The 27,363-nt window shown below is 53.4% G+C and overlaps 2 protein-coding genes across 8 annotated transcripts in view; one reads left to right on the top strand and one right to left on the bottom strand.

Moving 5' to 3' along the window:
- Positions 1 to 10,595, top strand: part of CNOT1 (CCR4-NOT transcription complex subunit 1) — a 48,460-nt gene extending 37,865 nt beyond the window's left edge. For 2 of the 4 annotated variants that reach the window (XM_044434333.1, XM_044434334.1), the window contains 10 exons: positions 783 to 1,031; positions 1,695 to 1,858; positions 2,776 to 2,893; positions 4,109 to 4,210; positions 5,437 to 5,610; positions 6,986 to 7,135; positions 7,456 to 7,636; positions 8,116 to 8,248; positions 9,318 to 9,452; positions 9,559 to 10,595. In XM_044434333.1, the coding sequence (XP_044290268.1) occupies positions 783 to 1,031; positions 1,695 to 1,858; positions 2,776 to 2,893; positions 4,109 to 4,210; positions 5,437 to 5,610; positions 6,986 to 7,135; positions 7,456 to 7,636; positions 8,116 to 8,248; positions 9,318 to 9,452; positions 9,559 to 9,637 (1,485 nt within the window). In that variant the 3' untranslated portion in view covers positions 9,638 to 10,595. Of the gene's footprint in view, positions 1 to 782; positions 1,032 to 1,694; positions 1,859 to 2,775; positions 2,965 to 4,108; positions 4,212 to 5,436; positions 5,611 to 6,985; positions 7,136 to 7,455; positions 7,637 to 8,115; positions 8,249 to 9,317; positions 9,453 to 9,558 lie in introns of those variants that run through there. The other 2 variants (XM_044434335.1, XM_044434336.1) reach the window with 2 other exon arrangements.
- A 1,410-nt stretch (positions 10,596 to 12,005) lies between these two features.
- Positions 12,006 to 22,438, bottom strand: SETD6 (SET domain containing 6, protein lysine methyltransferase). Of its 4 annotated transcripts, XM_044434337.1 has the most exons (8): positions 22,310 to 22,438; positions 22,048 to 22,192; positions 21,518 to 21,659; positions 16,204 to 16,398; positions 15,532 to 15,643; positions 13,959 to 14,139; positions 13,527 to 13,669; positions 12,006 to 12,649 (listed from the first exon to the last, which is right to left on the bottom strand). In XM_044434337.1, the coding sequence occupies exons 1-8, from the start codon at positions 22,421 to 22,423 to the stop codon at positions 12,341 to 12,343; spliced, it is 1,341 nt and encodes a 446-aa protein (XP_044290272.1). In that variant the 5' UTR covers positions 22,424 to 22,438; the 3' UTR covers positions 12,006 to 12,340. The 4 variants fall into 4 exon arrangements, with proteins under 4 accessions (XP_044290272.1, XP_044290274.1, XP_044290275.1 ...); XM_044434339.1 differs by lacking the exon at positions 15,532 to 15,643 and having other exon boundaries at positions 16,257 to 16,398; XM_044434340.1 differs by lacking the exon at positions 16,204 to 16,398.
- Between the last annotated feature and the right edge of the window lie 4,925 nt (positions 22,439 to 27,363).

Here is a 27,363-nt window from a genome sequence, read left to right as displayed (position 1 = left end):
AAGGGCATGGAATGGGGCAAGCAGGCGGCACTTTGGGCCTGGGGTTTTTCACTGTACACTGCATACTTCTGTGAAAAGCAGTGTAGCTTTTCCAAACCTTTAGGCAGGCATGTGTTGCCCTCCTGCTGTTTGCAAGTGCAAACCAGGCAGGCTGCAGGTCCTCCACTGAGGAGAAGCTGTTCTTTTTTGAAAGTGGCATGCATCAGCAAACTCTGCACTCAGGCTGGAGAATTTTCCTGTAAGTCAAAATGAAAAGGCAAATGCTGATCTCCTTGGCAGAAGGGAAGCGAACACTTAAGTGAAGAGCAGCAGCTGCTCCTCTTCCCAGACGAGTGCTGCCAGAGCTCCCTTGTGCTGCGCAGGCAACTCGGGGGCAGAGTGGTCTGCGTTCCTGCAGGCACAGCAAAGAGGCCCTCCCCCGTGGCTCCTGGAGGGCAGTCCAGGCCACTGGGGTGGCATCTCTCCCTAGAGCATGGGGGCTTCCCAGCTTGCTCTTCTCCCTGGGGTCTGGCCTGTGCTGTGGGCACCACCAGGAATGCTGATTTATAGGTGCTCCGTGTGCGGCAGGCAACTGTCCTCACCGTACCAGTAACCTCATCACCCAGTTCCTGGAAAGGAGATCCTGCCCTGCAACATCAACAGATCCGTTTCAGTCCGTAAAATGGGCACCGCCGCGGTTTAGTGCATTTGCTTTCCACTCTGCATAAGCAAAATGTCGGTAGCTTGCCCTTGGAACAGTGGAGGGTTCCGTGGCCCTGAGATTCCCCTTGTCCCTATAATAGATGCATCAACAAGGAATCCTGAAGACTGATGACTTGATCACGAGATTCTTCCGTCTTTGCACTGAAATGTGTGTCGAGATCAGCTATCGGGCACAAGCCGAGCAGCAGCACAACCCTGCTGCAAACCCCACCATGATTCGTGCCAAGTGCTACCACAACCTGGATGCTTTTGTGCGCCTCATTGCGCTGCTGGTGAAGCATTCTGGGGAGGCCACCAACACTGTCACGAAGATCAACCTGCTCAACAAGGTACAAGTCTCCTACTGAGATGGTTGAAGTCAGGCTTGCCTGGTGCCATTTGCTCCACCGCTGCCCCTCCTCCTCCTCCTGGTCCATGGCATTTATGGCCTGCCTGCGTGCCTTTTTTGGAGAGCCAGTTGCAGCAAACCTTCCTGGGATGAATGGGAGTGGGCCCGACCCAATGCACCCAGCCCCAGCCAGGCGCTTCCTGGTCTTTGTTGCAGCTCCACTGTGCCTCTTGGCCTTATCCCGCCTGGAACGGGGGTGCTGTCCTCCTCTATCGGATTGCCGAGAGATTGCCTGTGAAGCACTTTGAGGGTTGGGGCAAGTGTGATAGAAATAGCCGCTGTGGTGTTCAGAAGTGTTGGGCTGGGGACCTGGGAGAAGCAGGTCCTGGTTCCTCACTGGGAGATTTTGGGCCAGCCCCTCACGCTCAGCATGAGCTGCCTCACAGGCTTGGTGTGGCAAGAGCATCCTAACGAGAGGAGAAAAAGTGGGTTGCAACCAGTATCAACCCTTCAGAGCATTCTCTGTAAACCTTAGCCAGGACCACAGAGTGCCCCCCCCCCCCGAGCTTTGCCAATTACAGAGCAATCTTTTTCTTTCAAATGTATAGCCACTAATACGCTTTTGGAGTGGCGTGGCAGTAATCCGGTCGTGTGTCCTCTACAGGTTCTTGGGATAGTGGTGGGAGTCCTTCTCCAAGATCACGACGTCCGGCAGAGTGAATTTCAGCAGCTTCCCTACCACCGCATCTTCATCATGTTGCTGTTGGAATTAAATGCTCCTGAACATGTCCTGGAAACCATAAACTTTCAGACGCTCACAGCTTTCTGGTAAGCATTGCTGAATTTTGTATGCATTGAGATCTTTTGAGCATAATGTTTTAGTTTATTCATGTATAAATTTAAATGTGGGTTCATTAAGTGAACCGGTCTGCTGCTAGAATTCCTGCACGTGAGGTCAACCTGCACATGTCTGTGGGAGCCTTGCCCTAGAGCCCCTCAGGCCCGCCGTCTTTTCTCCTGGAAGGGTTAAGAGGGCAGTTCTGGGCCTGGGACAGCACGTCGCTTGGGTTCGTTGTCTCTCTTCTGTCTGGTGCCCCAGGCTTTGGCCCTGTTCCCTGGGCTGGAAGTAGGGCTCTTGTGGAACTCAGTGCTCTTTATTTTTTGCATGCTGGGTTGACACACCTGAGACATGCAGGTGCAACGGACACCAGTGATGACGTTGGCTGTTACTTTTATTTTTTACTTTGCTTTCCCTTGACAGCTCCCACAAGGCAAACTGTGAAGGGAATGCAAGGCAGAAAGACTGTGACTAGGAGAACACCCCCTTCTCAGGGAGATCCTCCGAGTTCGGCTGTACTTGACCCTTTTCAGGGTCCTGCATCTTTTCCAGCATTTCCCAACATTTCCCACACATTTCTGCCAGGACTGCCTGGTGGGTTTTTTGTGCGGGGGTGGGGGCACAGCTAGGGGTGGTATAGACACTGGCGGGGGGAGGCCACCCCTTGTAATGCACAAACAAACAGGAAAGCAGTTATATTTCAATATTCAGGCTTCCCAGATTGTTCGTCTGCAGCTCTTCAATAAAAAATAGTAAAATAACAGCAGAAGGTGTAGTGTATTAGGGAGAATTTCCCCTTGTTTCCCTTGGAAAGCTGATGGCCTGGCAAGATATTCTTGGTGCAGAAGAGAATGCCGATTCTTCCCTATGCTGTAAGGAACAAATGTGTGCTCTGTTTTCATTTCAGTAACACATTTCACATCCTGAGACCTACAAAAGCTCCTGGCTTTGTTTATGCCTGGCTAGAGCTGATCTCCCATCGGATATTTATCGCAAGAATGCTGGCACATACCCCACAGCAGAAGGTGTGGCTGCAGTTTATCTTCTGTAACTTAAGAAGCTTCCACAGGGCATAAGGATGCATCTTGGTTTGCAGGTTTTGTTTAACTAGAATGACTTTATGGCTTTTGGTGTGCATTGCTCATTTAGTGTCCCATATTCCCGTGAAGGAGCTGCGGGGTTACTCAGCTTATTATCTGAAGGAACACTGAGCCCCGTGCTCTCAGTGGGGTGGAAGAAAGGAGGACATTTTTCAAATGTCTCCCAGATTGTTTGATGGATTGCCTGGCCAAAACTCAAATAATTGTGGCTGAGCCTGCATTTGGCTCTTGATCTGCATGATGGTTTGAGCCAGTGACTTGAAATCTGCTTTACTGTATAAAATAGTGGGGAAGATACGTATGAGGCGCAAAGGTATGCCAGGAGAGGTGCAGCAACGGTGTTGCCGAGTGCGGTGATCCAGGTGAGGGGGTGGCAAGTCCTCCTCACGGGACGCTCTGGGCAGGGCGCTCCACGATGCTGGCCCGGGTTTTTGTGCAGGTCTCGGCCTCCACTCTGAGCAAACAAGGCCTGTTCATTTTCCGCATAGGAAGCAAGCTGCTCTGCCCATTAATTCACTGCCAGCTCCTGCTGCAGGAAATGCGTGACTGCGCGCTGGCCCGTGGGTGGCGGCGAACAAGTCCGGCTCTGGATCCTCTGCATGGCCAGAGGCAAGGCAGCAGGGAGAGCCTGGCGTGTAGGAGAAAGGGCAGCCAGAACTCGTGCGAAGGAAGGATTCCATCCTCGAGAATGTAAATGCCCTCTTTAGTGGCAGCTTAAAACTTGATTGGACATTTCTTTAAAGCATAACATAAAATCAGATCTGTGCTGGTTGTCGCAGATGTTCGGCTGCAAGGTTGTGTGCTGCTCCCTGCCTGTGATGCTGGCCGGCCGGCAGGCCCGCCTGCCTGCCGCCCACACTGCGTTCTTGCAGTTCTTGGGGGAGTCGTTCCAGTAAACTCATTATTCGGTTTCCCTCAAGCCCAGAGGTCAACCTCTGAAGCACCCCTTGCTATGCAAGGCTGGCTAGTTACCTTTACTCCCTGAGTACAAATTTCAGGGAGAGATTAAAAAATTCATCTGCCATAGCCCTGTAGCTAATTCCACCACACAGATGTCCAGTGGGAACTTGTCCTGAGCCTGTAACACAGAAATGAGCAGAACTCACATAACTTTTCTCATTATATTATTTCTCTTTATAGGGTTGGCCTATGTATGCTCAGCTGTTGATCGACCTGTTTAAATATTTAGCCCCTTTTCTGCGGAACGTGGAACTTGCCAAACCTATGCAAATCCTGTATAAGGTAAATTATGCTGTTGTCTGTGCGGAGCATTTTGGAGGGAAGTTGCTCTTAGAGCAAAGGAGGATTAGTTGAAAGCTGTTTCCCGCACAAAAAATGGGAACAAATATTTAGGCAGCTCCCCATCCTGGTCCTCACAGTGTTTCCCCTAACAATTGTGTGATGCTGGCTTCTTTCTGTGCCTTATAATACTGCATCCACCAGTCCCACTCCGAAGGGCCATGAGTTGGATCCAGAATTCTCCCAGCTCCACTGTACTTGCACAAGTGGGTTCTCCACTCCCCGAAAACTGCACAGAGAGGGGGACCCTGCTGAACAGGATGAGCTGGGCTTGGGGAGGAAGGTCCCCCCACCCCCCAAATTGGGTGAGGGGATATTCTCCAACCAGAGCTCTTTCTCATGGAAGGCAGCTCCTCAAATATGGAACCAGTTTCAGTTGAAAATCAGTGGATTTGATTCCACATAACACCTTTAGGATTCAGTCCTTGGTTAGAATTCTGTGTTGCCTAATAGCCAAAATGCACTGGGTGGTTTGCAATGATCAGACCTCTGAGCTACGGCACAAGTTTTAAAGTTTAAAACTTCAGTGCTAAATCAGCAGCAGCGTAGATTTAAAATTTAAAATCCAGTAATAGATTTGGAAACATAGCTAAAAGACAAAAATGCCTGGGCCAATGAGGACTCCTTGACCACCAACGAATGCAGCCTGGGCCCGGCCCGGCCCCCCTCTGCTGTGGTAGCCAGCGAGATGGTTGTATGTAGGGCAACACTCGGTCCAGTTTCCCAGTGTAACTAGAATCTCTCATAGTTTAGGGTTGCCTCGCAGGTTTGGCTCTCACGCCCTGCAGCGCCTGAGGGACCTTGGAAGTTCTGGCTTTAACATTAGTTGCATTTGGCGAAAGCAAGTGCTGCCCTCAGCTGTGCGGGAGCAGATGCGTATGGTATTTTGGCCCGTATTTTCATGGAGCAGAAAGGGGTTTGGACCAGCCTCTTCCTGTGGCCAGAGCTCACCATACTTGCTCTTAGAAGAGTGCATCATAAGTTATGGCAAGGGTTCCATCCATATTTAGTTGAAAGGACTGAGCAGGGGAGGATTCTGGTGCGAGCTTTGGCTGAGTAGGACAAGGCCAGACTGGGAGCCTGGGGGCTTCTGGTGCCCTGCCGTGCTCGCCAGTGGAAGGGGCGCTTTCCAGAGGCATCTCACCCTCTTGCTTGCTCTCGTCCCTTAGGGCACTCTGCGTGTGCTGTTGGTCTTACTACATGATTTCCCAGAATTCCTCTGTGACTACCACTATGGATTCTGTGATGTGATCCCTCCAAACTGTATTCAGCTACGGAATCTCATCTTGAGTGCCTTCCCACGAAACATGAGGCTTCCAGATCCCTTCACTCCCAACCTTAAGGTAATGCAATGGTTGTGTAGCAAGCCTGCCTGGGAACACCCAGGAAGCTGTCAGGGGCCTGGTTTTATGCATGCCATGGCCCGCCGTGGCTTGTTGAGCAGCAGCCACTGTGGCAGAGCATGGCAGGGTGCACTGTGGTGCCGTTGACGGTGGTGTTGGCAGTGGCACTGGCTTCAGGATGCAAGCAGCTGAAGAACCAGGGCCGGAGGTCTTGGCGAGAGACAGTAGGGACAGAGGCCAGGGCGAAGTCAGGCCAAGCATGGGCGAGATGCTGGCCAGGCGGGACAGAAGCCAAGGCCAGGCGATGGCGTGGTGGAACCCAGAGGCAAAGGCAGCGTCGAGAGCAAGCCAGATTCAAGCCAAGTAGAGAAGCCCAGTTGGGACTGTGAAGCAGCAGCCCCCGCAGAGGGTGAGACAAATGGCCTTTTAGGGCCCCTCCTGGAGCTCTAGCTGGTTTCCAGGGCTGCAATCGCTCTGACCCCTGCGAGGACGGGCCTGATCCCAGTCCTGCTCAGTCAGACCTCCAGGTGGGCCTGGCTGTTCTGCATATCCTGGCAGGTTGCCAGACCTGTCCCCAACCCCAAAGCAGCCCAGGGCTTTGAGGTGGCCGCTACCTGCAGAAACGTTTCCTCCTCAGGGTCAGATCTCACAGGAAGCTGCGGCTGGCCTGTTCACACTGCTCTGCCCAATTTGAATTCTCCACCTGGCATCGACCTTCCAGGTCAGGAGCATCACAGTGAACGCTTGGTCAGAGACTGCGTGGCAGACACCGCGCAGTGGTCAAGCGGTTACCCGGCTTTCCTGAGGGACTGGGGTGTCCCTCTGCTTATGCGTCATTTTTCCAAGGACGGCAACAGAGACGCCCTTGGAGTAAATGCCTGGACTGCCGCTGCTCTGGTGTCGCGTACAAGTTTCCAGTGGTAACAGCTGAATGGAAGGAAGGCCCTTTGAGAGCCAGCTTGACCCTTGCAGGGGTTCTTAAAGGCCTGTTTCTGTGCCTGCAGTGCACTGTTGGCGGGTCAGGGCATGGAACCGGGCTGGGCTCTGGACACTGTATCCTGCCATCCCACCGAGCCGGTTTGGAAGGCTGGCAGGTATCAGTGGCTGGCCCAGAGGTGTCCCGAGAGCTCAGCAGTTGTCAGGTATGGTACCCTGAGCTGCAGTGCAGGACCTTAACCAGGACACCCCACTGGCGTTTAGTCAGTGAGCGAGCAGCTGAGGAACCTTAGATGTCAGGTGAGGAAACATTTCCAAGCGGTTGAGCGTTACAAGGAGAGGTCTGTTTCCTGCCACGAGGAGATGGTGCAGCTGCGCAATAACACTGGAAGCAGAACCTTTCAAACAGTGCTGGGGCGCTTGCCTGTCTTCTTCTCAGGTGGACATGCTGAGCGAGATCAATATTGCTCCAAGGATACTCACCAATTTCACAGGTGTGATGCCGCCTCAGTTCAAGAAGGATTTGGATTCCTATCTGAAAACCCGCTCTCCAGTCACATTCCTCTCCGAGTTGCGCAGCAACTTGCAGGCAAGTGACGCAGCCCAAGCCGGATTTGGGGGAGGCCGTTGAAATCCAGCTGGGGAGCGCGTGGGACGTTCTGTGCAGAAAGGACCTCCCAAAGCACAGGAGCTTCCATTGGGCACCCAAAGCCCAGCTTGCATCCCGGCACGGGGCCTGCATCACCTCCACGGGGCGGGGGGGGGGGTACTCCTGGCGTGCAGATGTTGCGAATTTAGTGCACAGCTGGAAAGCTGCTCGCTCTGGCAAGGCGATCCTGGAAGAGTGAGCAGACCTCTTCGGTGTCCTCTGCCCACCCTGACGCCTCTTGCTCTGCCTCCCCCCCACAGGTCTCCAACGAGCCTGGCAACCGCTACAACATCCAGCTGATCAATGCGCTGGTGCTGTATGTGGGCACCCAGGCTATTGCGCACATTCACAACAAAGGCAGCACGCCCTCCATGAGCACCATCACCCACTCGGCTCACATGGACATCTTCCAGAACCTCGCTGTTGATTTGGACACAGAAGGTAACGACAGCAGCTTAGACCACACTTTGAGGGTGGCGCAAGGGCAGAGAACGCCTTGAGCTTCCCGGACCATGAAAAGCGTGCCTCGGAAGATGCAGGGGGCAGTGCCATTTGCCACTCTGCTTCCGCTGGGAAGCCCAAGAACCGGATGGCTTCTTTCACGCTGCCAGGGGTTTTCGCCTGCGCCTGTGTGGTCTCCGGGCTCGTCCACACTCAGCGCACGTGCCCATGGCTTCCTGTGCTGAGCAGCTTCCTTTGCAGGCCAGCCACGTTGTCCTGTGCCTGAACTGCCCCGTTCTGGGAGGCAGAAGCCTGTGCTTGTGCATCTGAGGGCCCTGTGGCTGGCAGACCTCCTGCTGAGTTAGCCTTTGGGATTACGGAAGTGGAAGGTCAGATTAGCTGTACTTGGCTGGAGCTTCCTCTGTGCCTGTTGAGAAGCCCCTGCCACCACTCACCACCCTCCCCGCTTCTTTTGGCAGGTCGGTACCTCTTCTTGAACGCAATTGCCAATCAGCTACGCTACCCAAATAGTCACACTCACTATTTTAGCTGCACTATGCTTTACTTATTTGCGGAAGCCAACACTGAAGCTATTCAAGAGCAGATCACCAGGTGAGAAATCCACTGCTGCAGTTAAATAATAGTATTGTGAAACTGGGGCAGACAGGCACCATGTTGGTCTGGACAGCCTGGGAAGACTGGAGGACTCCCGACTCCCAACTACAAAGCAGCTTCCCTCTTACCTTAAATTTATTGCTGAAATTCAGAGTGCCTGGGGCGACTACAGCAAATGGCTCTGGGGCGCTCCCACCCTGGGGCGTGTGAGATGCAGCTGGGCAGCCATCTGAGAGGAATGGTTTAACCTGGAGTCCTGGACTGACCCATCGCCCTCTGGCCCTTTCTAGCTCTCCTAATGTCTGATTCCAAGACTTCATAGATGAGCTCCATCCACTTCTAGTACTCCAAGGCAAATTCAGACTCAAAATAGGTTCTTTCCCTTGCATGAATGGCTTTTGCATGAAATGGGAGGCTTTTTGTTAGGGTTGGTAAACCCTGTCCCCAAGAAAGCCTGAAGTCTGCGCACCCCTGCTCTGAAGAACCTGAACTTGGTTTTCACAGTCTGACCTGGTGTAAAAGCTAGGGTAGCAGCCAGCAGTTCGTCCCCACCCAAGTATTAGCCAGTGTTGCGGTTGGCAGTTAGCTGTCTTCACAAGCCTCACTGGCCAGGCAAGAGAGCGCCCTCCAAGTTGGGCCCCAGGGAGAAGGTTCTCTGCTGTTGGCACAACAAAAAGTTCCCCTCTTGTGTTGATCCAAGGGGGATGGACAAGCGAATGACACCAGGACAGATGCCCTCTCCTCACAACCTAAGTTCTCTCTGTGCTGGGATGTCTTTCTTGCACAGGTGGCTGTCCGTCCACATGGCTTTGACATGGCACAGCCCAGAAACAGAAACCCCATAATCCCTTCTTTGGAAGGATGGCCTCTGAGGCGTTGCAAGTTCTGAAGGCAGCACTGGGCAGGCGCACTGCCAGTGTCACTGCAGTCCTTCGGGACTGCCAGGTCCTGCGTGCTGCTTCCTCCGGGCAAGCAGGACTCGGCTTTGCCGGGTCACCTGCCAGGTTGTGTCCTGCAAGCGTGACCCTCCCTGCCCCGTGCCTCACTTTCGCTTCTCTTCTTACAGAGTTTTGTTAGAGCGGCTGATTGTAAACAGACCTCACCCTTGGGGTCTCCTAATTACCTTCATTGAGCTGATAAAGAACCCAGCATTTAAGTTTTGGAACCATGAATTTGTTCACTGTGCTCCAGAAATTGAAAAGTGAGTAATTTAGGAGTGTTCTTTGGGTGGAGTGGATCGGAGGGGCTCTCACGCTTCCAGACGAGAGAGCAGGGGCCTGACAAGAGGCTTGTTCTCCCTGTTGCAGGCTGTTCCAGTCGGTGGCACAATGTTGCATGGGGCAAAAACAGGCACAACAAGTAATGGAAGGAACTGGAGCCAGTTAGGGGAGAGACACACTGTGGAAAGCATGTCCGCCTGGAGGTCTCCAACCCATCAAGCTGCCAGAAGAACGTCTGTGGGTCTGTCCAGACCTTGGAGGCTGCATCCCCCTCCCTCACGTTGGGCTTACATCATGGATTTTTGCGTGAGAAATTTCCTCCTATGTGGGCAAGTTCCAAAGTTTAAAACAAAGTTCTGACTCTTGGCCAAAATTCAGAAGATGCTGTGAATATAATTTTGAACTATTGTAAATATACACAACAGAAATATCTGTCTAGACTTTGGGTTTGTGCAAACTGTGTTCGAGAGGCACGTAACAGGTGCCTGCCTGACCGGCTGCTGACACCAAGCGCTCGTCCGGGGCAGGTCTGCTCGCCTGACATTCCCAGGCTCCCAAAGAGTATGGAAAAGCCAGTTTAAATATTATGTAACTTATTTTTCTTGTGGGTGGGGGAGCTATAAATCACAAAGTTGTCAAAGAGAAAAATTGAATGTGTTGGAACATGGGATCCTACGGAATATAGGGGGAATGAGGAGGAGAGGTTAAGATTGGGCTCCAGTGCGCTGCTTTTCCCAGTATCCAGTGCTGCCAGCAGGAGGCACAGGCATTAGACCTGAAAGCTCCTTGGCAAAATACCCCTCAAGCCCTGTGGGAGAGGGCTGGTTGTTTTAGCAAGAGAAACAAGACCAGGCCTGTAGATTTTCTTTCATGACACTTGTAAATTTTGGGAAGGGGCGGGTGTGAATCTATTAACTGATCCGCTGTGGCCACAAAGTTTGAGTTTGTAAAAAGAACAAAAGGACCAATACAGCCCATTTTGTAAGGATTTTGAATGTTTTGTAAATGTATTGGTCCATGTGTTGTATTTTGTAGCCTTTCTAGTTCTCTTGGGCTTTAGTTCTCCCACTTCTTGTATGTATGCATTCTGTAGTTAAACATTAAAGTCATGACAAGCATCAGCATCCTTGTTCTCCAAGCAGTTAATACTCTTCAGAGTTCATCCAATCGGCATCCCGGAAAATACAAATGTATTTTACTATGTGTGGTAACACAGAACATGCTCTTATATGGAAGGAGGAAGGTTAACTCATGGTAAAGCTGAAATCCTGCTGAAGCGTAAGCAAGAATCGTTCTTTATAGTCTTTAGACACGTGATGAAAGAATCAGAAATCTTGAAACAGAAAAAGACTTCACTATATGCCAGCTTTTAAAACTCAGCATGTTAAGGTTATCTACATAATTTTCAGAGCACTTAATACTCTTAATAGTAATATTATCTTAATATTAAAATATTAATATAATTAATATCTTAATATTAATGTCTTGTTTAGGAGATCCATGCATGCTTGTTTAGGAGATCCACTTTGTTTTGTAGCACTTACTCTGAAGGAAGCAGGCGTGGGATTCAGAAGCGTGAGTGCTTCAGGCCGATGCCCAGGATGGGGTCGAGAACATGTTTCAGCTGGTTCAGCTGTAACTCTGTGGCTTCAGCCTGCTGTGGTCCCCTCCTAGGGAACACCCCCTTTTCCCTCATACCAAGGCAAGGCCTGTTTGCAACCAGGGGCTTGGCCTTCAGAGTCTCAGCTCCAAGACCACAGGATCACAGAGGCCCTTACTGAACCATCTTGCACGCGTCCAAGTAAGCCCCTTGTGTTCAGTGAGACTCCCAAAGCAGTGCTTCCAGCTTGCAAACAATCCCAGGGAGCAGTCAGGGATGCTTCCCTGTAGTATCTCCAAGGTCATCTAAAGATCAATGTGAAAGGCACACAGCTGGCACATGAAAAAGAGTATTTAAAATAGATAATCTGCATGCTCCATTCCGAGTTAGAAAGGAAGCCTCTTCTGTGAGTTACTCTGCCTACCCAGCCCATTGCCCAATGCAAGACAGCGATCCTTGGACTAGGACCTTAAGCTGAAGGCCCGTATATGCCTTTCCTAACAAAGGCAGCAGCCTCAGGCTCAGCAAAGTATCCAATCAGTCCCTGAAGCTCACAGAATCGGCATAGTGCAACTTTTGACCAAGTAAAAGCCAATCATATAAAGCATATCATTGCAAAAGAAATAGTTTACAGAAGCATCTTACGCTTCTCCACATTTCCAACTAAACTGCAAAAGTCGAGTGAAGGCCAGATGTAGAAACAAGGAAAGAATACAGTTGCAGCAGAGGGTTCTTTTTTCAAGCCCTCAGAACTCAGTCTGGGTGGAACAGAAGTCTTGAATTGCATGCCCAATCAAAGGGGCTTCCAGAAGCAGTGTCAGAAACGGAGCTAGCCTCTCCTAGGAGAGCAAGAGCAAGACAGAAGAAGGGGATCAACAAAGCTGAGCCACCTCTTGCTCAAAGTTTGAATACAGGCAAAAAAGGGAGATACAGATTTGGAAACAACTGTTAATTATATATCACACTGCAGCCACTTTTGTCATTTTCAAATTATGTACCATAAGAAATGAACAGACCTTTAGCCCTTGAAGTGAAAGCTGTGCAGTGAAGTAGCAGTCATGCTCAATGCATTTATGGACTCCATTTCGCCACCTCAGTCCATGGATTGAAGGGAAGCCTTTCAGAGCACGCGATATGCACAGCTACCCCATGCCACCTGATGAGCTCACTAATACAAACAGGCCTGCCTCTCATACAGAGCTACCGCGCTCTCGCCACAAGACTGCCACAAAGGAGTCCAGCCGCAGCGGTGCAGCCACTCAGCTGCATCTATCTGGCCCAGTCAAGCCACTGATGCAAAATCCGCTTCTGGCCGTAGCGCACCTGCAGGGCAAACTGCTCCCTGCAGCTGAGCTTGGAATAGGCCCGCACGTCCTTCAGCACTCGCTCCTCCTCCTCCAGGTCCGAGCTGTACAGCTTCAGGGTCATTTGTGTGGCGTCAAAGAGAAGTTTCTTCCAGGAGGCCTTAAGGCTCGAGATGGTGGCATTTGATAGTATCAGGCAGTCCATGCCAGCTGCACCCATTCCATCCTCTTGCTCTTTGAACACTGTGAATTCCTCTTCAGACATAGTTAACACCTGCACACATGCAAAGAGATAAACCTGGGATTGACAGGGCTGAACAGAAACAGAGCTTCAAAGCCCCACCTCTGGGGCTTGCCAGAAGTGCTTCCCACAGCGGTCCTTGTGGATTACTAGGCCAGGCTCAATCGCTGGCCCAGGAAGATCCTTCTGTCAGTGGACAGCAAGGTACACTCAAGAAAGTGGATGAAAGGTACACTACAACCTTTTAAGCAGAAACGGGCCAAAGCCTGTATCGCCAGGAGAGTTAAAGCACAAAGTGAGGCTCAGCTTGTGAGAGGAACCACACAGCAAGCAAGGTTCCCCGGGGCTGTTTGCAGGCAAAGGGAGGAACAAGAAGCGCTGCTGCACGCCAAGGCCATCAGGGACTAGGCCACCCGAGGACTCGCTGCTGCCCAGCCTGCAGGGGAAGCCCTCAGGTGCTGCCACATGCTGCCAGGTTGTGCTTCGAGTGCAGCAGTGCCCGTGCCCGCCGTCGGGCTCACGCTGGGCATGAGGAGGATGCCTTCAGTGGAGAGGGCAGCGAAGGAGCTGCTTCTGCACGCAGCTTCTCCCTGGGACGGGCCTGGCCGAGGGGGCCGCAGTGAACCATGGTACGGCTGCATGTTCCGTGCTTCCTCAGTTCTGTAAGGCAGCGTAGTGCTGGAAAGCCACATGGAAACATGGGCCTGGTGATCAGGAGCTGCTCCGAGTGCTGCTGCCCCTGGGGCAGGAAGGGCCACCCTCCCCGAAGGCCCCTCTGGGTGAGGCAGCTGTGGGCGAGTCCCACCTGGCACCCCTTGAAGCAAAAGGCAAGTGCACTAGGCAAGCGAGTGGCTGACAGGCCACCGCAGGAGCTGACTTGCACAGCAGCAGAGCAGCTCTCGTCACTCACCTTCAGGGCTGTGTATAGCTCCTCTTCCGTGAAGACTCGCTCCCAGCCCATCACAAAAGCGCCCTCCTCGCCCACCACCTCCTGGCGGCACAGGAAGGCCCACTGCTCCGAGACCAGCCGCCGTTCTGCTGCTGCCTTGCGCCCTGGCTCAGGAGAGAGACGCACCGTGCTCAGCCTTCTCTGCCCACGAGGGCTGCCGCGAGGGTGGGGTGGGGGGGCGGCTGCCTGTGCCACGCAGTGCTCCACGGGCTTTTTATTGGCTTGGCAGAGGCCCTGCCCAGTGCTGGAGAGCCAGCTGAGTGCCTCTGCCCTTGGTCGTGCCCCAGGGGGCCTGCCCGGGCCTGCAAGGGGAGAGAGAAGGGGTCCTTTCTGGACACCCTCTTGCCCTGGTGACCAGTGCTCCCCGTGGGCATCTTCCGGCCAGCCACTTGCCTTGCAGTGCGGCTTTCAACAGCGTCAGCATCTGGATGTCAGCGGCATCGTTTGTGTTGCCAGGATAAGGCTCAGCAAAGCCATACATGTGCAGGAGCTGCCAGTTTGCCATTTGGCCATATGTGTTGAAGACCTCCTGGCCCTTGGGGATCCGCTGCGTTGCAACCATTTTCAAGGACTTCTACCAAAAGAACGGGACAGTAGACCTGACAAACACCATTTAAATACTGATAATTTCTCAAGAAACACGATTCCCCCTGCCCCCGGTGTGCACACACACCCGAAAACCTTCTCTAACTCTTTGCTGCACTCAAGCATTTTTGCAATAAATGAGGAAAGAAGATGGAATAGGGTGCGGGAGAAGCAAAGGTGGGGAAAAGCGAAGGGCGGCACCCAGGGGCTTGGTCTGGTCTGTGGTTGGTCTTCTATGCAAAGCTCTATGAACATTCCCAAATGTCCCCTAAGGCGGCTGCACTTGCCCTGAGCTCCCGTCAGAAAAGGAGGGCAATCTGGAGAGGGGATTTCTCACTGGAATCTGGAGGCAGAAGTAGGGGTGTGGTGGGGGGGAGAGCCCTCCCAAAAGCAGACAGGCTGAAGTTCAAGCATCCGTGAAAAGGGGAAAAAACATGAGACCCAGCAGCCTGGCAGACGAGGAAAGCAAAAGCTGCTACTAAGCAAAGAGAACTGGTGAACCAGGAACACTGCCACAGTATCACGAAAAGAAGTCTTCCTGGATTCTTAAAAGGCAGCCGAGTCCTAGATGAAAACCAGGACGAGTCACGCGAATGCACATTCCAGCCATGCCTGGCCCTCTACAAAGCTCCTCAGCGACTGGCGCATGCAGGCAGGCCACCGCTGCTGCAGGAGGGAGCTCACAGCCAGCAAGGCTCGTGGCCTCCAACAGCTTCCTTCTCCTCCATGAGTCGGCCCAGTCCCCTTCAAAGCCATCCGGTGTGGTGTCCGTCACCACCTCCCATGGCAGCAATCCCACAGATCAACTATACGCTGGGCGAAGAAGCACTTTCTCTTGTCTGTCCTAAAGCTGCCACCAGCCAGCCTGGGTCCAAGTGCTATGGGAGAGGGAGAGTTACGCCCCCTCGGCTGTCTCCACACCTTGCACTGTTTTAAGCACTTCTGCCATGTCTCCCCTTCCTGGGCTTCTTTCCAGGCTGACAGGCACAGTTGTTGCAGCCGCTCCTCATTTTTCTTGCCCTTCCCTGTGCTTTTTTCCAGCTTAATCATGCCATTTTTCAGGTAAGGCAACCCAAACTGAATGCAGTATTCCAAGTGTGGTCACATCAAAGGTTTGTGTTAGGCAAGTAAAATTCTGGCAGTCCCGTTCCCCGATTCCATCCTGAACGACGCCCAGCGAGGAGGGGCTTGCCTTCTTCGCAGCCGCTGAGCACTGAGCTGCCCCCCACGATCCCTTCCTTGCTCAGTCTCTGCCAGCTCAGATTCCCTCAGCCTGTGCCTTGAAGTTGGGAATTTTTGCCCCAACGTGCATTATTCCACACGTGCTCCCCCCCCCCCCCACATGGTCTGGCCCCATTTGTGCACCACATGCCCTGCCCACCGAGGAATATTCCAAGTTGGCGTTGTGGTTCGCGACATGATTCAAGAGATCTGCCAGGGGCACCATCACGGGAGGACTGGGCTCTTCTTCCTCATCCACAGGTTCTTGGAAACTAGTTGGATGTAAAGCAGGAAAGTGTGAGAGGAAGCCAGCTTAGCAGAAGGCGGTGCAGAGTTCGGCAATGCATGTGGTGCCAGAACATGCACCACTGTAACAGGGTCAACAACTGCAAAATCCACAGTGACACCACACTCTAAGAGTTAGTTGCCAACAAGCTCAGAAACTGAGTACTAGTTTTTTAAAGCTTCATCACAGCCTGCGCTGCTTAGAGGCTGCAGACCATCGCTGCTAAAGACACAGAAACTGCACGTGCCTGTTAGTTGCAAGGTCTTTCAAATAACACACATTAGAATGCATCTGATGCACCCCTTTAGATAACAGGAAATGTTCCTGCCTCAGACTGACTTCTGAGGGTCGTCTGTTTGCAGATTCCTTATGGAAGACCAGAGTAATATAGTTATTACAATTCTTCTAGTAACTGCTAACAATACAAGCTTGAGGTTCACGAACAGTGTAAATTACAAAAGACCTGCTCCAAAACTGGGATCCACAGAAAACTGCCTTCTGGCTACCTGTGACTTTGGACACTCCCCAGCCTGACCTTTGTCTCACCTGTAGGCCATGACAAATGCCACCAGTTTCTTATACAAATCCAGAGTGTGCACCTTGGGGTTGAAGATATCTGGGTGAGCCTTCATGAAGGGTAAAACGATAGAGGAATATTCCATCTGGATATTGGCCAAGTCTTTGTCTACAGCTTCGGGGACGCCTGTGCCCTGCAGCAGCCTCACCCGCTCTTCAGCGCACCTGTTTTATTATTTTATTATTTATTATTATTTATTAAAACATTTTTATGCCGTCCCATTCGCCAAAGCCTCGGGGCGGCTTACAACAATAAATTACAATAAATATAAACATTAAAAATCCAAAAAATACAATATAAAATAAGTCGCCCTGGCCAGATAAGATCAAATAATACTAACAGTTAAAATGCCGCTTAAATAAAAAGGTCTTCGCCTGGCGCCGAAAAGCAAATAACGACGGCGCCAGGCGGACCTCTCTGGGGAGCGCATTCCATAACTTAGGCGCCACCGCAGAGAAAGCCCTCCTCCAAGTAGCCACCCTCCTAATTTCTTTTACGGAGGGTTCCTGGAGAACGGCCTCTCCTGCTGATCTCAAGGGGCGGCTGGGCATGTATGGATGTAAGCACTCCTTCAGGTAACCAGGACCCAAGCCGTTTAGGGCTTTATAGGTCATTACCAACACCTTGAATTGGGCCCGGACTTCAATAGGAAGCCAGTGAAGCTGACGGAGAACTGGAGTCATGTGAGCATAACGCCCAGTCCCTGTCAGCAGCCTGACAGCTCTATTTTGAACCAACTGAAGTGTCCGGACCGTCTTCAAGGGTAGCCCCACGTAGAGCGCGTTACAGAAGTCAAGGCGGGAAGTCACCAGTGCATGTGTCACTGTCGCCAGGCAGTCGTACTCCAGGTAGGGGCGCAGCTGATGAATCAGCCAAAGCTGAAGGAAAGCGCTCCTCGCCGCTGCTGTTACCTGAGCTTCCAATGAAAGCTCTGGGTCGAGGAGCACTCCCAGGCTGCGGACCTTGTCCCTAGGAGGGAGTGCAACCCTGTTCAGGACAAGGTTAAATTCACCCTCTCCGAAGCCTGATCCACCAACCAACAGGACCTCCGTCTTGTCTGGATTGAGCTTCAGTTTATTGGCCCTCATCCAGCCCATTACCTCGGCCAGGCACCGGTTCAGTACAGCCACTGCCTCACCTGGATTGGTGGAAAACGAGAGGTAGAGCTGGGTATCATCAGCGTACTGATGATTCCGCAGCCCACACCTCCTGATGACCTCTCCCAGCGGTTTCATGTAGATGTTAAACAGCAGAGGGGGCAAAATGGACCCCTGCGGTACTGCCATGGCGCAGAGCCACAGTCCCCCAGCACCACCTTCTGGAACCGGCCGTTGAGATAGGAGCGGAACCACTGCAAAGCAGTGCCTCCGACCCCCAATCCCGCAAGCCTATCCAGAAGGATACCATGGTCGATGGTATCGAAAGCCGCTGAGAGGTCCAGGAGAACCAACAGGGACGCACTCCCCCTGTCCTTCTCCCTGCACAGGTCATCGTACAGGGCGACCAAGGCAGATTCAGTACCGTACCCGGGTCTGAAGCCGGACTGAAATGGGTCCGGATAATCAGTTTCATCCAAGAGTGCTTGGAGTTGTCCCGCCACCACCCGCTCTAACACCTTGCCCAGAAACGGGATGTTGGCCACAGGTCTATAGTTAGTGGCCATCTCTGGATCCAGTGACGCCTTCTTCAGGACCGGTCGGACTACCGCCTCCTTTAAAGGGGCAGGCACCCGACCCTCCCTCAGAGAAGCATTAACCACTTCCAAGATCCAGATCCCAGTCCCGTGCTTGGAATTCTTTATTAACCAAGACGGGCAAGGGTCCAATAGGCAAGTGGTGGGACGTACTTGTCCAAGCACCTTGTCCACATCATCGGGCCGCAGTAACTGAAATTCATCCAATAATTCTGGACCAGACGGCAGCATTGGCGTCTCCCCAGAAACCTCTGAATCAATAGTGGAATCCAGCTCGTGATGAATCTGAGCGATTTTCTCCCTGAAATGCCCAGCAAGGTTGTCACAGTGGGCCTTTGAGGGTGTAATCAGGTCTTCTTTCCGACCTGGATGAACCAGGCCATGCACCACTCGAAAAAGCTCCGCTGGACGGCATTGTGAGGAGGCAATGGAAGCGGAAAAAAATCTCTTTTTCGCCGCCCTCACCGCCACAGCATAGGCCCGATAGTGGGCTCTCAAGTGTGTTCGGTCAGATTCATCTCGTGATTTCCTCCACCTACGCTCTAGCCGTCTCCCAACCTGCTTCATCGCCCTCAATTCAGGAGTGTACCAAGGGGAAGAGCGGACTCTGCCTGGTGGGAGAGGACGCTTAGGAGCGATCGTGTCAACAGCCCTGGTCATCTCCCCATTCCATAGTTCGACCAGAGCCTCGACAGGAGCACCCGACTTGTCAGCCGGAAACTCCCCCAGGGCTTTCAGGAATCCTTCCGGATCCATCCGGCTCCGGGGGCGGACCCACACAATCGGGTCCGCACCCTTACAGAGGGAGAGGTCGCTCTCGAGCACAAACCTCAGCAGAAAGTGATCTGACCATGACAGGGGAGTCAAGCATAAATTCCTCACCCTCAGACCACCCTCCTCCTGCCCCGTCGAGAAAACCAGGTCCAGAGTGTGTCCACGTTCATGGGTCGGGCCGGCGACATGTTGAGACAGCCCCATGGCCGCCATGGAGGCCATGAAGTCCTGAGCCGCCCCGGACAGATCAGTCTCGGCATGGAGATTGAAGTCCCCCAGGACCAACATCCTGGGGGTCCTCAACACCAAGTCTGAGACGATCTCCGTCAGCTCAGGCAGGGAGACTGTTGGGCAGAAGGGTGCACGGTACACCAACAGAATCCCCAATCTGTCTCGGTCGCCCAACACCAAGTAGAGGCACTCCAGCCCTGGTCTCGAAGGGACAGGAAGTCCAGTGAGAGAGATGGAAGCTCGGTAAACCAAAGCGACCCCCCCTCCCCTCCCCTCTGGGCGTGAGCAGTGCTGAACCAGATACCCGGGCGGGCACAATTGGGAGAGGGCCACATCCCCCCCTTCTCCCGCCCAGGTCTCTGTGATGCAAGCCAGGTCGGCCCCCTCATCCAGAATCAAGTCATGGATGAGGGAAGATTTGTTATTGACCGACCTGGCATTAAGCAGCAGCACCGTCAAGCCCGAGGGGTGGCTGACAAGACTCCCTGGTACCCTCTGGTTGGGGGCAAAACCAGAAGTAGGGACAGGTGTCAGCCATCTGTCCCTCCTTCTTCTACGCGGACACGTTAAGCCCCCTCCGCTGTAACATCCATTGCCCAAGACCACGCCAATGGCAGCACCCACGTGCTCCCCAGGAAACACAAGCGGCGGTATGGCCAGGGACGACTCCATAAATCAGTTAAAAGACAATAAAAACTTTTAAAAACAATTAAAAGGCCAATCATAAAATGGCCAGAGCTCCTAGCCAGCCCAGCCCCCCGCTCGGCCCACCAAACGGCCCACCAAACGGCAGCAACCGCCCTTTGGCCATCACCCTTCAGCCGCCGCTGGCGCTTTGAGGCCGCGGGGCGCTCCGACGCTCCGCCCCCCCCCCCGTCCGGCGCACGCCTCTCACACGTGTGGGGCGGGTCCCGGTGCCAGGTGCGGTTTTCCGCACCTGTGCGGAAAAGCAAGTAGAAAGGGCAGTCCCCTCTCCTGGCACTAAGCCAGATCCCGGACAAAGGAACTTCCGGCACTGACGGACAGGTGGCTGACTGCTCCCTTCGCTGAGCTACTCCGAGTGCCATTTTTGCATCTGAGAGAGCAGGATTTGCGTGCTCCAGAGGCTGCAGGGTGCGGCAGCCCCACAAAAAGGCAGGCAGGCAGGCACTGTCCTACACTTCTGCTCCCACACATGCGGGCGCCTGCCTACTCCCACTGCAGTCGCTTCTGACCACTTAATTTCCACTTCTTGTGTTATATTTGCCTGGAATATTTGCAAACATTTCCTGAGAAAATATGGACACAGCACATGAGGTGAAAACAGCAATCCGCCCACACATCTAGTTAAACCTCAAACAATTCACTGTATTATCAAAACAACAGAACAAAAGACATCAGAAAGAGAAGGGTGTACAGCAACTTAAAGTGGATTAATACCTAGACGGAATAAACACTTTCAAATCTCCAGGGCCCGATGAACTCCATCCCAAAGACATAAAAGAGTTAGTGGGGGAACTCTGAGAACCACTGGCTATTATCTTCGATAAATCTTGTAAAACTGGAGAAGTGCCAGACAACTGGAGAAGGATTAGGGGTGCCCCTATCTTCAAAAAGGTGGAAAAGATGAACCTGGGAACTACAGACCAGTTAGTCTGACATCAATCCCTGGAAAAATTCTGGAGCAAATCATTAAAAAATCCATTGCAAGCATCTTGAAGGAAATGCAGTGATCAATAGAAGCTAGAATGGATTTATCAAATATAAATGCTGTCAGACTAATTTAATCTCATTTTTTGACTGGGTAACTTCCCAAATCCACAGAGGGAACACTGTGGACATAATCTACCTAGGCTTTAGCAAAGCTTTCGACATAGTGCAACATGACATTCTGATAAGCAAATTGGCAAGAAACTGTACCACCCTCTGAGTGGAATGGTGTGACCTGGTGTCCTGCAACAGCAGGGGGCTGGACCCAATGGCCTTCATGGCCCCTTCCAACTCTACTATTCCATGACTGCATGAAAACAAACTAACCACTCAAAAGAAGGCTACCAAAGTCAAAAATCTTGAATTACTTTAATTCCTTACAGAGGGGGAAACGAGAGATGCTGAGGCTGGAGGTGTCAAGACGCTCTTTGCGTGAGCATTTAACACTCATGCCCATTTGACACACCCCTCACGTCTGAGACTGTCTAAATCGTGCTCTTGAGAGCCCCTGAGATGCTCAGCTCTACGCTGGGCAACAGGTGCAGGAGATGAGGAGGTATTAAGAGCAGAAGAGATGCCTTGCTGGCTCAGACCAAACACCTCTCCAGTGCAGTATTCGATCCCAGAGTGGCCTAGCAGGTGCCCACCAACAAGCCAGAGGCAAAGGCCCAATGTCACTCATGTTCCCGAGCAACAGCCTCTGATAAGGCACAGGCAATGTGACTAAGCAGCCAGTGATAACCTCCAAGATATTCATGCCAACAGCTGTCACTACGTCCTGCAGTAATTAACTCCATAATTTAACTGCTGGCTCTTGTCACCCAGAACTTAGCCGCAAACATTTGGGAAGAGCCCAAGAGTCAATGAAACAATGGCATTACAGCATTTGCTCTTACCAGAACATGGGGTGATCCAAACCACTGAAGTGGGGCCAGAGGGACAAATATGGTCTCCAACGGGAATCACTGGATGTGGACTCATGAAGCAGAGTGAGGAGGAGGGGAACCCAGCCAGACTGACTCTCCAAGGAGGCTTGTTCTATCGAGGCAGAGAAGAAAGGGTGTAAAGCACCAGAACTATTTTGTCTAATTGTTCTTCTCATCAGAACATGCCAAAACCAACTGCTGGAACCCATCAAAAACAAACAGGAACCAACTGGGGTTAGCTGTGAAAGTGCCCCATCTCTTTTCTCATTCTCCCAGCTTTGGGGCTTTCTGAAATATTCAGGGGCTTTTTCAAGGGCTGAGAGTCTCAGTTTCCTCAGCTTTGTTTGCAAGTGCTCAGCTACACATCCCCACATCTTTTCCTTTACACTCCAAACAGACAGGAACGTACTCCACAGCATGTGCCATTCAGACTCCCCAAATCACCCAGGTGCTCTTTTAATGAAGGTCTCTGTCTGTTCAGCTGCAGGAGGGCTTCCTACCTTTCTCCAGGAGGGAAGAAAGAGCGCTCGTGTGTTGTGAGAGCAGTGCTGTTCTTGGGATGGTAAAAAGGACTTCTCCAGCCTCCAGGTCCTCTCTGGTGACTAGGCCATAATTGGCCACTGTGCCTTCTTTGCTCACATAGACCTAAAATGGAGGGCGGTGGGGAGGTAAACACCCTGAATTGGAGATTCTTTCCCAATTTCAGAAAGTTTAATACACCCTTCTAAGGGGAAAAAAAAACATGAGTTTTGTTACAAATACCTGGGCTTGTCTTTTTTCCCCAAAATTGCAAGATGCTGAATTATGCAATAGGTGGGTTTTTTTTTTTTTTTTTCCAGAATAATAAGAGTGTTTGGAATGAGTGAAAAGAAGCATGTCTCAGTCCAGGAAAAACGTTTTTAGAAGTCCTTTAAGATAATAAAAATGAAGGATCAGAAGAAGCAAAGGAATAACAAAATAAAACTAAACTAATGCTAAACAAACAAAGCATAAACTGCTGTTTGTAATAACTCAGAAAATGAGACTGTTTAGCTATCTTAAAGGTTGTTTTGCCCAATTTTCAGGGCACATTGCCTTCACCAGACAGGTTAAAATAATTCAAAAGCAGGCAAAGGCATGCTGCACTTATATACATAAAAAGGAGCAGCTAATGGCTTCTAACTGCAGATTAGGCTAAATGCATCTTTAGAAACTTCTTTCTTTTTTTTAAGCTAGTAACCCATGTACCTCCCTGCAGTTCCAATGTGGGGGTGAACTGAGAAAGTGGTATCTAAGGCTTGGGGTGCTCCAGAGGCAGTCCTTCAAATGGTGCCTGCTTGGAAGAACTTAGAGCTTCAAAGGACAAAACCAGCATGTTGGATCAGGCCTGCGAGCTAACAGACCATCAACATAAACAACAGAAGCAAGACACACGTGGGATCCCAAGGTCTGCGCTACTTTAGGATTCCTTGAGCAGAAAGGGTGAAAGCCCTCACCTTGCCCAGGCTCCTCAGCAGCTGGTGCATGCGGGCACCTGGTCCGCCACGGGTGCACAGGGCGCTGAGCTCAGCGCGACGGACCTTTGGTCTGATCCAGCGAGACTTTTTCGTTCTTAAGAGCTGCGGCCCACGCTCCGCGCCCTGGCACCCGCCGGCCGCCCTAAGGGGCCCCCTGGGCTCCGCTCCCACTGCAACTCCGAGGGAACCACGCTGGGGAAGGGGTCCAGCCCAGCTGGCCTGGCTAGGGTGGTGGGAAGCAGGGAATGGGGTCGTCTGGGCCAGGGAGCGCACTGGGCAAGTCCGTACCCACCCCGCCTCTCAGCCTAACTCACCGGGCAGGGCTGTTGTGAAAATAGAGAGAGGCGAGGGCGAACAAGCCGCCTTGCAACGGCAGTGATCACAGAATCACAGAACAGCAGAGCCGGAAGGGGCCATGAAGGCCATCGAGTCCGACCCCCTCCTGGTGCAGGACGCCACGCGACACCCTCCCACGCAGGTGGCTGCCCAGTTCCGCCTTGAACGTCTCTGGTGTGGCAGAGCCCCCCGCCTCTCCAGGCAGCCGGTCCCACTGCCGTGTTGCTGTGGCCGTGAGGAAGCTTCTCCCGATGCCCAGCCTGAACCTGGGTTGCCGCAGCTTGACTTGATTCTCCCGTGCCCCGCGCTCCGGCATCAGCCGGAAGAAACCTTGACCGTCCTCTTTGCGGCAGCCCCTGAGGCACTTGTAGGGGGCGCTGGGGACGATCCTCGCTCCCAGGCCAGGCCAAGCTTTCCCGAGCCACCCCAGCCAGGCTCGGCGAGGGGCCCGGCCCGGCCCGGCCCGGCCCGGCCCGCCGCGCCCTGCCCGCCGGTCTGCCTACCTTGTCGCTCAGCTCCACGCCCGCGTCGGCGCACCAGTTCAGGAAGGCGGAGAGGGCGCCCTCGCCTCCAGCGCCCCCACGGGCCCGCCGAGGCGAGTCCGGCCGCCCCGCCGCTCCCTCCTCGCCCGGCTTCGGCCGCTTGGCCGCGGTCGCCATGGCGAAGCAGCCCCGACGGTGGCCGAGGAGGCCGCGCCTGCGCGCAGGCTCCGCCGCCCGAGCCCCACCCCCGCGGCCGCCGCTCGCGCATGCGCCGCTGTCTGTGGAGGCCTGGGCGTGCTCGGCGCGCCGCGCGGCTGGTCTACTCGGAGGCAAGCGCCGCTGGCTTCCGTGAGGCTTACTCTCGCGTAAAGGATCGCAACACAAACGCACACGCAAGCGAGAGCCCCAGGCGTGAGCCTACGGAGAGGAGGCCTAGCATTCCCAGCATGCCTTAGTCAGCAGAGCTCTGGCTGGGGCCTGCTGGGATGTGTTACGGCCCTCTGAGCGGGGGGCCTCCCAAGGCACCTGGCTTGATTTGAGTGCAGACCCCCTGGGTTGTCTGCCAGGATTTACAGGCCTTTCACATGTATGTGTGCACATGTGTGAAGTGATTTATACTGTACCTTTTCATTATTACACATTGGCAAATAAGCCACAGTTTCCACTCCAAATTAAGTCTGCTTGATTTTAATATCTTTATTAGTTTTCAACACAATAATCCTTTCTAGAACAATGGGTGTTGTATTTTTTTGCTTTATTTTACATTTTGTAGACATTGTGGCTTAAAATGCAACCAAAGAGCATTAACAATCATGCACAAAAATACTACATTTCACCTCATACAGAAAATCATTAAATTCCACCTTAATCAGGAAAAATGTAAATAATAATAATCCAATTTCCCCTGCTTCCAGGAGCTACTTAGAGATCACCTTCCAATGGAAAACAAAGTAACTACACATTGGTTGCCAATTGCTACTGTGGAATGAAAAAAACAAAACAAGATAAATAGATACAGGTATTTATAGATCTATCTCATCTGAACAAACATGCCAAGAAAAATTGCAGCAGTATCTACAAGAAAAAGGAGTCCTACTAGCTTTTAAACATTCATATTCGAAGTTCAGAAAGAAGCACACAGAAGAAGCATCTTGAGATTAGAAGGGACACTGCATGGAGGCAGGCGACGCCCAAGCACCCACATGCAGACCGTCTCTCGGGAGCAGCATCCGTGCACACGCCTGGTGCAGCCACCGGCAGGCAACGGAACTGGGACCGCGGCCGTGTGCTGGTGCCGGTGCCGGTGCCGGTGCCTTCCAGATGCACTGCGCTGCGATCCCATCCCCTTCTGCGGGGGCCGGGGGGAGTCACAGTGCAACACCTCTGCAGGGCACTAGGTTGGCCAGGCCGGCAAGCCAGCCGCAAGGCCTCCTGCCGAGCGTGCCTGTGAAAGGGGCGCCCTGCTCGGCGGCCTGGGCCCCTCGCACCTCTTGCTTGCACGAAAGCCCTGGGGGCAGGAGCCCGAGAGACCGCGGGAAGCAGCAGGGTCCGTGGTGGCCCGTGGCACGAGGACACACGCGTGGACGGCTGGGTGGGCCGGCAAGGCCTTCGGGGACGGGAAGGCGCCTGGTTTGGAGCAGGTGAGCGCTCCTCCTGAAGCCCTTTCATGTTTCATGCCAACGGGAGTCTTACTATGTGGGGACATCGGACTTCTGCCAGGACACACAGTCCCGGGGGAGAGCTGTCTCTTCAAGGGTATCGGTTAGCAGCCAGCAGGCAGCAGCACGGGAGGCTGGGGGGAGGCCCTCTTCGCCCCAGAGCAAATGCCACTGGGGCGAAGTGCGCGGCAGCCACGTTCCAGCCATGAGGGAGCAGCATCCCAGCCTCCTTCAGTGGCCCAGGATGGGGGAATGTGCCCTTGGCTGCCCCCCACCCCCCGGAGCACAGCAACTGCTCTTGGCTCTGAAGCGCACGCTGCTTCGGCTGCGTGGCAGCTCTTGCCCCGGCAGTGAAACCGTCTGATGCGCTACTGACTCATGCTTGGGCAAGAGGGTTCTTCCAAGGGAGCGTGGGCAACCCTTTCTGAAAAGGGAAAGCCACGCTAACCTGGGGATGGGGGGGGCAGGGCAGCGTTGGGTATCAATAAAGCAAATTGACGGCACTGAATCAGCCTTCCCCCACCAGGTTCTCTCCAGAACTGGGATGCAACTTCAGCCAACCCCTGGGGAATTTTCACTTGACGAACACCCAAAACACCTCTGGAGGGGCACTGCAGAACCATCGCTGGTCCGGGAACACCGGCTGGGCTCAGAGAATAGCCCAGGGGGTGGGCCAGGCCGGGCTGGGCCAGCATCCTACTACCGGGATCAGGGCCTTCTATGGAGCTGCTCTTTTGGACTGACATGTCAGCAGGAAGGGCCCACCGGGCAGTCCAGGGGGCTGGGACCTGGCCCGGCTTGGTGCGAGCGTTTCTCCCCACACAGGAATACATCAATGGGCTGAGAGGCAGCTTTCCGGGGGGCAGCACAGGGCCCCTTTCTGGAACCCGGTGCCAGCTGTGCTGCCATCCTGCTGGAGGGCTTCCTTCCTTGGCCCTTGTTCCCAATCTGAGAGAAGGAAGGGCTCCCCGCACGCCGCAGCCTGGAAGCGACGGGCCTCTTGCAGCCCGAGCCAAGCTCACTTTGGAAGATGCTGGGAGGGGCTGGGGGCAAAAGGGGCGACACAACGCACGGGCCTGTTTTAGCAGGAAGCTCTTCCTGAGAGCCCTGGATTTTTTTTTTTTTTTTTTTGGAAAGGGTGCAAGAGTCAGGAAACCACCAGTGCCTGGTGACCAGGGGAGGGAGGGCCAGCGTCAGCTCCTAGCACTGAGCCTTCCTGATTCCTCTCCATCAAGGGAAGCAGCTGTTTTTACAGGGGATCCATCAGGATGACTTTCCAAGGCAGCTGAAGGAAAATGCGTGCCTTTGCACACACGTGTTGCCCCACGTGTGGCCCCCAGCAAAGTCCCAGCTCCCCTGTCCTCATGACAAAGCCTCCAGCCGCAGAGCCGAGGGCCAGCTCCTCGTGCCACTGGCCGCACGCGCTCCGCAGCCAACTTCCAGGGAGGAAGCCAGGCGGCCTCCCCCGCAAAGCTTGCCGCTGCCCTCCTTCCTGTGCCCGCCACGGGGGGAGTGGTGTGCGCAGGCCGCCGCGATGCCAGAGACATGCCGAGCATGCAGGCGGGGGGAACCTGGGTGCTGGGTGCTTCGCTGGAGGGAGAGCTACTCGGCCGAGCCCCGAGACGGGCCCCGGAGGAGCAGGCCCGGTTCCAAACAGCTCCATGGCTGGGGGGGAGATGGCTGGCTGTGGGGGTGGCCGCTTCCCACACGCCTCCCCACGACTTCAAATCCCATCAGAACATGAACAGAAGGACAGCAAAGGAATCAAAGCCACAAGAAGCTGCAAGGCGGGCCGGCTGCAGAGCCACTCGGTGGAAAGACAGGTCTCCCCCGAGGACGATGGC

This window comes from Varanus komodoensis, unplaced genomic scaffold (genome assembly GCF_004798865.1).
Source record: "Varanus komodoensis strain SLA01 unplaced genomic scaffold, ASM479886v1 scaffold27, whole genome shotgun sequence".
NCBI lineage: Eukaryota > Metazoa > Chordata > Lepidosauria > Squamata > Varanidae > Varanus > Varanus komodoensis.
This window is presented reverse-complemented; position numbering and strand designations above follow the sequence as displayed.